Source organism: Suricata suricatta, chromosome 16, assembly GCF_006229205.1.
Source record: "Suricata suricatta isolate VVHF042 chromosome 16, meerkat_22Aug2017_6uvM2_HiC, whole genome shotgun sequence".
In the NCBI taxonomy this organism is placed as follows: Eukaryota; Metazoa; Chordata; class Mammalia; order Carnivora; family Herpestidae; genus Suricata; species Suricata suricatta.
Genome location: NC_043715.1, coordinates 11,084,838 through 11,095,116, shown reverse-complemented (window position 1 = coordinate 11,095,116; position 10,279 = coordinate 11,084,838). Strand labels below are relative to the sequence as shown.

The window sequence follows — 10,279 nt, the reverse complement described above, 5'->3', positions numbered from 1 at the left end:
CCGCCCCCCGCCGGTTGCTAGGTTCCGACAGCCGGAAGGCCCGCCTGCCGTGTAGTCGCTGCCACTGCTGCCGCTGCCGTCGTTGTTGTTGTGGTTGGTGCGCTGAGCTCCGCGGCTCCGAGAGCCGGCTGCATCCCTTCCCCGCCGTCGCCATGAAGTGGATGTTCAAGGAGGACCACTCGCTGGGTAAGGGCTCCATCAGAAGCCGGGGGTGGGGGTCGGGGCGGTGGGTGGGCCCCCTCCGGGTGGGCCCCCTCCCCCACTCGGACCAATTTGGGCTGGGCCGGGCGGGGCGGAGGCCGCGCTCTGGACTCGGGTCGCCGAGGTCCCAGTGCCCCCTGCGGCTGTTCCTGGACCCTGTGTCGCCTTTCGCCTTTCTTCCGGGAGGCTGGGTACGGAGCACGGAGGCCGCCGGGACGCCGGAACAAGGGCCCCGGGCGTACGCAGGTCGCTGGGGGAGGAGGGCCGGGGGCCCGGGAACCGGCCGACGGGCAGGCGCGACCGTCCGCCCGGTGTGTGTCTCCCACAGAACACAGATGTGTGGAATCTGCGAAGATCCGAGCGAAATATCCCGACCGGGTTCCGGTGAGTGCACTCCCCGCCCCCTCACCTCTCTGTCACCCCGTCGTCTAGGACTATTGATAGGGCCCTGGGCCATTCAACAGTTGACAGGTTGAGGTTCCAATCCCAGTTACAGTAGCAGACAGGCCAGACTGGATTAGGGGCCTTCTGGGGCCCGGACGTGAGGGTCTTGAATTGGTGCTGTTCAGGGCGCCTCAGTGCTGAATCTCCCGATCTAGGCCAGCGAGCTGCCTGCAGCCTCTGGGCTCCCTCGCCAATTATGTAAGGAACGATGTTCTAGGACAGGGCAACAGGTCACTGCCACTTTGGGAACCGTGGTCAAGGGAGACTGTCACTTTGGTCTTTGAAGTGGCACTTTAGTCGCAGGACACTCATCTTTAACTTTGAGCTTCCATCTTTACTTGCCTTCTAGCTGCCTTTCTTCACCTTGATCCTGTTATCCTTTCCTGAGCAAAAAATCTGAAGTGTCTTGAGAACCCCGTCTTCCCTGGTTTCTCCTTAATCAGTAATAAATATGTTCCTATATTTTGTCCTTGGTAGGGGATAAAGTTTCTGTAGTCCTTATTGGTTTTTAAAGGACATGCATGTCTGTTTCTGTGGCACTTTGAACAGTTCCTTTGAGGGAGGGGTCAGGAGGGACACATTTGAAACCTAGTTGAGACAGAAGCAACAGGCCAAATGAGGAGCTTGGTTCTTGGCTGCCTGGGATTGCCACTTGTTCCCTTTAGTCCATCCATTCCTGTTCCCTGTGTCCCTTGGGATCCTGCTTGCCCTGTAGTGAGAAGCCAGATCCATCCCGAGGTCCTGGAGGAACCGGCTATAGAGGAAAGCCTCAGCAGATATTCCCAGGTCTACTCAGACAAAATGTGGAAAAGCTTTGGAGGAAGGGCTGTGTCTCTCTCATGCATGCTGAGATCCAGGGTGATAAATATAACTGACCACAGAACAGCACTTACTGTTTGCCTATCACACATTTATATCAGTTCTTAAGCTCCAGAGTTGAGTTTGTGGTTTATTAAATCAGGGGCATATTTTCCAGTGTTGTGCAGTTTCCCCACCCACTTCTTCCCCACATACTATTCATCAGCTCCCTGACAGGCCAAGGCTAGAGCCTCACTTTAGAGACCCAATCCTGACCTCTCTTTGCATTCCCAGGTGATTGTGGAAAAAGTCTCAGGCTCTCAGATTGTTGACATTGACAAACGGAAGTATCTGGTTCCATCTGACATCACTGTGGCTCAGTTCATGTGGATCATCAGGAAAAGGATTCAGCTTCCTTCTGAAAAGGCAATCTTCCTGTTTGTGGATAAGACAGTCCCACAGTCCAGGTAAGAGGTGTTTACTGGCATTGGCTATCTGCTTGGCTGCTTATAGAACTCAAAAACTTTGGAGGTCAGAAAACTCTTAGAAGTCCTGACTGGAAATCTGGATTTTGTGCTCCCTGACATGAGGAGCTGAAGGGAGACAAGAAAGAGCTGCAACATAGGGGAATATACTTTGGGTAAAGAAAATAGAACAAGGTCGAACTTAAAGAAAGAAAAGAAATGCAGTCCCAGACTCTGATGAATCCTTTAACACAGCTGAGGACTTACATAGGCTTAAGCCATCAGTAGAACTGAAGCCTAAAATGAGGTTTTCTTCAAATGATCCATGAAATAAGTCCTGGCATTCTCCACTGGGAGCTTGTGGGACCTCCCGAGGCTCAGCTTCGGTTAATCACCCTGCTGCTTTGCTCTCCAGACTTACCTCTGTGCCATTGTCAGAGTGTGTGGCTGCCTGATCCTCAGGTAAGCTAAAATGGCTGCTGTCCAGCAAAAGCTCTGAGGTCTCTTTCCAGACTTTCTGCTCCCTCGTAGCACCTGCTCTGACTGACAGAGTAACCGCCCACTAGCTCCCACTCTTGTGCTGCCAGGAAGCATTCTTTGGCATAACTTGGGGCCTGAATCAAGGCAGGGGCATTACACTTCCCTTCTGTGTAGTTGACGGCCCAGCTTTAATTGCCTATGGAAAGAAGAAAATTGACTCATTCTAAATTCCTAATCAGTCCTTTGCCATTACTGGTTGAGTACTTCTAGACCCTAAGCCAGATGCTAGTTCCTCTCCCCCAAGTGTGGATTCCTAGCTGCATCTCATCCTGGAGACCAAACTAAGTCTTATTTGTTATCCCCCAAAAGTAGTACTTCTAAAAACTAAGGCTTTCAGAAGCCCTGGGATCTAGCCTAGTGTGGCCAAAGTATGTTCCCTTTGAAAATCCTTGGAAGGTCCAGAAAAGGCCCAAGCCAAACTCCAGTCCTTTTCCTGTGAAAGGTAGTGTTCTGGCTACTTTTTGGTCTCATTTTTTGCTTTCCCAACCTCCACCACCTCCGTTTCCTGTGTTTGGCAGAGAAGTGGGATAGGGGAGAAATGAAAGGTTCTTCAGTAAGGCCAGCGTCCTGCCTAAGAAGGTGGGCCAAGCCCTGACAGGTGGGTGCTGTTGGTCTCCTGCAGCTGTAGTTCGGGAAGCTGCGGTGTTGGCAGAGGCAGTCTTGCCACCTGGTGGGGCACTTCCGACCCCTCTTCCTAGGCCTCTGGGTAGGAGGGTGCTGGGTGTATTTTTCATCAGGGGCAGAAGCCCTCGGCATCTGTGGTCACACTCAGCTTCCCTTAAGGTGGTGGGGGACGTAAATCTTTACTCATACCGCCTGCAGCTTCTGTAGAGCTCTCGTGACCCTGTGTTTCCTCCTTCCTGGAGGCGGCTTCTTAGGTGCAGGAAGTAGTTGACGAAGACCCGTGGTATTGAATTTATTTTACTCAATTCTAATCCTCTGATATTTCTTGAAGGAAGTGAAGGAGGCTTCTGGAGACCTTGTTACTCTGGCTCCTTGTTAATCTAGCAATTAAAAGGGCTGCAGATTAGCAACTGCCCCTCCCTCCATTATCCCTGGGATATAAATAGAATTGGAAATGAAGAGTGATTCTCAGGGCAGCGAGGCTGCTTCATTTTCTCTCCAAGTCCCATTTGCCTTTCCAGCCTGATAAGAATCTGCCGTAAAGCAGAGGATGCAGCAATGACCCAAGTCAGGACTTTTGAGAGTCATTAACCAGGCTCCTCTGCCCAGGCCTGTGGCCCCAGGTGAAGGCTCTCTGCTTCAGGTTTAGTGCAGCAGTTCTCTGCTGGGGGTTTTATTAAGAAACATTGTTTCTAGGGGTGCCTGGGTGGCTCAGTCGGTTGAGCCTCTGGCTCTTGATTTCAGCTCTGGTTATGATTTCATGGTTTGTAAGTTCAAGCCGTGCTTTGGGCTCTGTGCTGACAGGGCAGAGCCTACTTGGGATTCTCTCTCTCCCTCAGTCTCTGGCCCTTCCTCTCTTGCACTCTCTCTCAAAATAAGTAAATAAACTTAAAAAAATTGTTTCTAAGCCAAAGAGGCCTGTGACATCATCGGGCTTTATACCGATGGTTTGCACCTGGTGGTAGCACACACAAAATTGCCACAGGGTCTTCCCCTAAAGCTTGTGTGTGATTCGGCTTTGCCGTCTCCTTCTTGAGGCATTTTAGCAGCAGCCTCATCCTCAGCTCCTTCCAGCCTCCTTAGGGAAGCCCAGGGACCTTAACCTTCTGCCAGTGCTTGCAGGCTTCAGAGAGTGGCTGGAGAAATAGTTGGGAATGATGAATCCAGGCTGGCAGGAGCCCTCCCTGTCCCCTGACAGATCTGCGGCAGGATCCCTGGTGGAGCGGGAGCAACTTCAGTTACTCTGGCCTTGGAGTGGAACTTGGGGAGAATGTTCTAGAACACAGCTGAAAATTGTGGTCATAAAAATGTGGTCATTGTTTAGAGTAGTTACTGATTCTAGAAATAGAGACCAAGGCAAGTCCCTGAGAGTTTTACTTCCTAAATTCTTTGAGTTCTATTTTTTTTTTTTAAAGCCAGGCAGAGTGGGTAGGATCTCCACTCCCTTTTCCCATTGAGCATGGGAAAGTTAAATTCTCTGCCTCCGTGCCTGCTTCCAGTATCAGGCCAGAAACAAAAGGAGAAGTGTGCCCTGATGCAGACAGAACTTGAGAAAGAACATCCGTGTGCACGCTTCCCAGTCATGGCCTTAGAGGGTAGCCCAGACCAGGTGATGGCACCTACCTTTTGGTCTTTGTTTAAAGCACAGAGTCTTGTTAATCCCTGTTTAAAACAGAAACAGTAGCGTATTATTAAATAAAATATCTCTACGATGTTACAATTTAGGAATGTTACTTTTGGAAACCTGTGTTTAAGATTGTAGTGCTTAGTTGCTTCTTTGCTCTTAAAGAGATACTAAGTAAAAGGAAGTTGTGAGATCTTACAGTCCATTCATCCTTTATTTAGAAATGTTCTTAAATTACGCACTTTGGATCATTTCTAGGTAAACACTTCTTCAAGAACAGGGTTTATTCCAGCAGTAACAGAATTTATATCAGAGAAAAATCTGGCAAAAGGAATAGCCAGTAGTTAATTGTTATGTTTCAGAACTTCAGGGAGCCTTCATGGCTAAATTGACTTTCATTTTGAGGTGATTGCCTTTCCAGGGTCCACAGCAGTGGCCACTGTCTTCCCACCTCACTCCATCTGGCCTCCCCTGCGGGGAAAGAGAGAAATGCAGGTCCAGTGGAAGCACGTGGGCTCCAAAGCAGATGGGTGACCAGGTGTGTGCCCATCAGTCCAGCCGGTTCATGAGTCAAGCTGGATCCCATAGCCTTCATGACCCGCCCTTGGTTGGCCCTTGCCCCTTGGTGGCGGTTCCACAGGGATCAGGCACTCACACGGTTCTAGGTCAGCCTCTCCCAGTGCAGAGGCTCTTGAGTAGCTTAAATCTAATGTTTGCCCTCAGCAGCTTGGCTGTTTCTGGACGTGGATCTTTCTGAAAAGTGCTGTTATGAAAGGCTGGTTTGTCTGGATCTGTGTGACTCTGGAGGGGTGGTTGACAGAGTTTTAGGGATGACTTTGTACTTGAGGGTCCCATCACACCTTAGATTGGCTTCGTGGCTTACAATCTGCTGTTGGCTTTTCCCATTTCTCTCCTTGTTAGCCTCAAGAGTTTGGAAGGCGACAGCGCTCCTGGTACTCAGCGGCAGCCTTCCGGGATGAGTGCCTGTGTGTAATAGCTGATGCCACAGCGCTGTGCTTTAGTGTCAGGGACTGGAGGTCATCTGTAGGTGTCTTCCCCAGCCAGTGACTTCGGCAGGAGGCCTTGGAGTTGCAGTGTTGCTCATAAGTGATCAGGCCACTCAGCAAGTCTGTGCAGCTTAGCCTGACAGGCGCATGCGTGTGAGGATCCTCTGGGGATTCTGGCAGCGGCCTGCCCAGTGCTGTGTGGCTTGGGCTCCGTGATCTCTGAGAGGGAAGCGCATCTTCTCAGAGGCTTCTGGAACTTGTCCTAAACGGATGTGTCAGCCGCCTGCTGTTTTATCCCCCTGCCTTCCATTTAACTTTTTGTTTAATGGACTTAAAATTTAAACTGCTTGTGTCCTAACTTTCTGGGGCTTCAGGCCTAATTATTCTGACTTTGTATGTGGGTCGCCTGATCCCATAAATGCTATTTTGAAATCATATCGTACAGATGTGTCTGTCTTCTTTCATGGCACTCAGTGATCTCTCGAAACCCGGCATTCGCTCACAGGCTGCTGACTGGAGCGTTCAGCTCCCAGTGTTGAGTTTCGTCACGTTCCAGGTTCCTGCCCAAGTGGTGGCCTGAGTATAAGGACCCAGTGCTGCTGCCAACTAAATAAAGTTTCCATACAGAAAAGGAGGACAGGGAGAGACTCTTACAGTCATTAGGCAACAGTTGTCACCTTACAGGATCTGAAGGAGAGAGCTCTGTGTGACTCAGAGGGTGGCAGTGGCGGTCTTACCTGGGAAGCGCTACAGGCCCTACTCTGACCTTCTGAGTCCAGATGGGCACTTGACCCAGAGTGTGAGTGATTGCGCGTGCGCGTTTGCGTGCGAGAGAAGCGCTGTTCTCAGAGCTCTGCCGGAGCTGCAGGCTGCTGCCGTTCGGCCCGTGGAACAGATCTGTGGGCTCCCTCGGAGGCGGCCCAGCTCAGTGGTAAGACAGTGTCCTGGCTCTGTGACCTGGCGTGAGTCACTTAACTTCTCTGGGGCTCACTTTTATTATTATCTCTAAGCTTATGCTGCCCCATAAGATTATTGTGACAATAAAAAGAGCTAATATAAACACACTTGGAACAGTGCTTGTCACATAAGTGCTATTATAATTAGGAGTTTTACGATAACCCTCTGCAGCTGCTGAGGCAGTGGTTACACAGGTTGATAAATGCAGGTTTTACTTAGAAGACGATGGAATCTAAAGCCAGGAAGGAACGAGAGCCACGTGAGGATGGGCCTCCATGTTCAGAGTCTCAGAGTCTGCCTCAGACAGCAGCGGCTCCGGTGGTCGCTGGTCACGGCAGGCCGAGTGCGGGGTTGGTCGCCAGTATTCATGAGCGTGTTGAGTATTTCTAACTCAGCAGTGGGATTTGGAGTCATTGCACTAGGACTGCCAACTTGCTAGGAAAAGAGTGCACTTAGTCTTCAGACGGAGCCAGGCTTGACATTGGCATCAAGGGTGGCTGCCTTTGAATTGCAGTGTCTTTTACCTCTGCCTCTGAATCCCTCTGGCACTGGCCGCGGGGAGAGAGGAGGACAGGTGCTCGTCTCGGGCGTCCTGGGTACTAGGACGAAGTGGGGCTGAGTTGTGGCAATAGCTCCAGCTTGTTTTCCCTGCAGCCTCATTCCAGGGAGGGTTCTTGGGCCTTCCCAGGACCTGGGTGAGAGTCTTCCTGAGAGACTCGGCGGCATGTCTGCCTGTCCTCACTCCGCTTCCAGGTCACACGGCTCTTAGAGCGAGCATCTCAAGCAAGCAAAGACCAGCAGCTGTCTGCCTCTGGCAGAGAGGCCAGTTCTCAGCCTAGCTGCGCCTGGAATCATCTTGGGCATTTTACAACACACTGATGCCTGGCTCCTACCTCCAGAGATTCTGTTGGTCTGAGGGGGGGGGGCTTGGGCATGGAGATGTTTTAAAGCTCCCCAGCGATTCTGTTGTGGAGCCAAGGTTGAGACCCACCACTCTAGGGGTCTCCCTGAGGGGGTTCCTCCCCCTCCTCACCATCCCTCAGGTCCTCACGTGTTCCCAGGGCAGTGCTGTCGAGGAGTGGCGTGTACAAAGTAAATTACAAATGTAATTTAAAATGTTCTAGTCCATTTAAGGAGAAACAGATGAAATTAATTTTAATTATTTATCCAGTACATCTGAAATGTCATTTCAACATGTAATAAAAATTGAGATTTTACATCCTTTCTTTCATACTAGGTCTTGAAATCGTGTGTAGGTTTTACACTTAGAGCACATCCCAATTCAGATGAGCCTTATTTCAGGTGCTGAATGTAGCCAGTGGCTACTGTACGGGACAGCAAAAATACAGGACGTTTCTGCCACAGCAGAAACAGCGCTAGTGGGCAGGACCATTCCAGGAAGTCGTCATCCGGGTGCTGGGTTAGGAGCTGCTCACAGAGCACTGTTTACCAGGTGCTGGTGACAGGTCATTGGCATTCATACTCAACCACTCCCATGCTGTTACTTAAGAATTCTCATCTGCCCACAGAGCCAACCGGGCTGACCTTGCAATGGGCATGAAGAAGAGAAAAGGAAAAAACTCCCTCTTTACAGATGTGGCCTGGACCCGTTTCTATGGAGGTCCCACGAGGCCTGCTAGGAACACAGCAGCGGGAGGGGGGGGGCCTCTGATTGTTTCACCGTTTTGAGGCCTTGGACCCCTCCATCCATTCCCCTGCACCCGCCCCAGTTTTACTGAGTCCTTGTCCAGCTAGTGACCTCTGATATCTTCAGCTGGCTCTCAGCCTGTATGTGTGGTCACACAGATGTTTAGCACGCATCTGTGCCTCCTGCTTGTGTCGCCTTGTGCAGTCACGTGGCCAGAGCACGCCCGGGGTTCCCTGTGTTACTAGTCTTACCCTGGAGCCAGTACAGCTCCGTTTCACGGCAGAGAGCTAGATTATGTCGCCTGTACCGCAGTCTGTTTTATGGCTTAGGGAAAACCAGCTTGCCTACCCACACATGGTTAAACAGTATCTATTTCTGGAGGGTTCTTAGGAAGGTTGGGCTGAGTTTCTTTGGATTCCAGATACAATCTGAGAACTTTCTGCATTATGTGTGAGGAAAATAACTTCTCTTCGATGGCACTGATACTGATCTCTGGGACACAGGGTATTTGGTCGGGAGGCTTCTATAAGAATGAACCCACTTGTACTTAACCTGTTAGGTACAAATGATAAACCTACAAGTAAGCCTGAAGGAGAAGCACGCTCCATACACGCTTCCTCACCTTGGCCCCCAGCCGCACCGGGATGGGCTGCTGGGGCTCCGCATTTTGCTTAGTGTTTTGTTTTGCCCTTGGAGTCCAGAAAGCATTCGAGTACTAACCAGAGCCGGCCTCTGAGGGAATAACTTGATGTGAGGGGGGGTTAAATGGCCTTGCCTCAGGGCAGGAGGTTGGAGATTTGAGTCTAGTCTTGTCTACTGATTGCCAGAGGCCTAATTTTTCCTGGCTCCATTTCCCTTCTGTAAAGCTGGAGTGTTGGCAGACAGCAGTGCTGAGATCGGAATTACTTTTCTTGTCTACCACCGAAAGTACAGTAGAGCAGCTAGTTTTTATTTTAAAAATTTAAAAATTTTTTTTGTAATAGTTTAGTCAGACTGGTTTCCATATAACACCCAGCGCTTCTCCCCACAAGTGCCCCCCTCCATGACCATCACCCCTGTAATGTTTTAATGTTTATCTTTGAGAGAGTGAGCAAGCACGTGCGAGTTGGGGAGGAGAGGGAGGGAGATACAGGATCCGAAATAGGATCCAGGCTCCGAGCTGTCAGCACAGAGCCCACCATGGGGCTCGAACCCATGAACCGTGAGATCATGACCCGAGCCAAAGTTGGATGCTTAGCTGACGGAGCCACTCAGGCACCCGGTTTTAGTAGTCAAGTCCCTTATCCTCAAAACCTGACTTTCTCCCAGCACCTAGACTCAATGACCAAACCCAATTTTCAATGTTGTTTTTTGTTTTTCTCTTTCAAGCCTAACTATGGGACAGCTTTACGAGAAGGAAAAAGATGAAGATGGATTCTTGTATGTGGCCTACAGTGGAGAGAACACTTTTGGCTTCTGAGGGCCAATGCTGGGCTAGGTGCACTGTTCCTGCTTGTGTATCTTGTAAATAGTCGGCTGTTTTCAGTTACCAGACCTCTTCACATAGACCTATTAGTGCATTTGTAACTGGATTTATTTCTTAATATATTGGAAGGTTTTGTTTCCTTAGACTAGTAAATTATCATACAGAGTTTTATTTTGAGTTTTCCTTCTTGTGCACTGTCCTCACGGCTCTACTCCAGGGAACTTGTTCCTTTGGGGATCATATTTAATGAAGATATTTCCATATTAAAATGAGGTAGGTGGGGTATTAAAGTGAAAGGGAGGGAGATGATGCATTTCTTTTGGATTATGTTTGAAGTGTTAAAGATGGCTAAGTATTAAAAGCACCCAAATTAAATCCTTAGCAATCAAAACAGTTGCTTCACTAGATTTTGCCAACTGCCAATCATGTTGGACTGAGCTAATCTGTTCCTCTTTCTGAAAATATTAAGGTAAATAATTAACAATAAAACTTCCTCTTATAAAGGCA

At 49.7% G+C, this 10,279-nt stretch overlaps 1 protein-coding gene across 1 annotated transcript; it reads left to right on the top strand.

Moving 5' to 3' along the window:
• The first annotated feature begins 35 nt into the window (after positions 1 to 35).
• On the top strand, positions 36 to 10,279 carry GABARAPL2 (GABA type A receptor associated protein like 2). The gene is made up of 4 exons (XM_029924485.1): positions 36 to 186; positions 530 to 585; positions 1,738 to 1,910; positions 9,676 to 10,279. Exons 1-4 carry the CDS (start codon positions 153 to 155, stop codon positions 9,764 to 9,766), a joined length of 354 nt encoding a protein of 117 aa, XP_029780345.1. The 5' UTR covers positions 36 to 152; the 3' UTR covers positions 9,767 to 10,279.

Coding starts and splice junctions, on each gene's coding strand:
- GABARAPL2 (XM_029924485.1), top strand. CDS start 153: ATGAAGTGGATGTTCAAGGAGGACCACTCGCTGG. Junction 586..1,737: donor AATATCCCGACCGGGTTCCG/GTGAGTGCACTC, acceptor TTGCATTCCCAG/GTGATTGTGGAAAAAGTCTC. Junction 1,911..9,675: donor AAGACAGTCCCACAGTCCAG/GTAAGAGGTGTT, acceptor TTCTCTTTCAAG/CCTAACTATGGGACAGCTTT.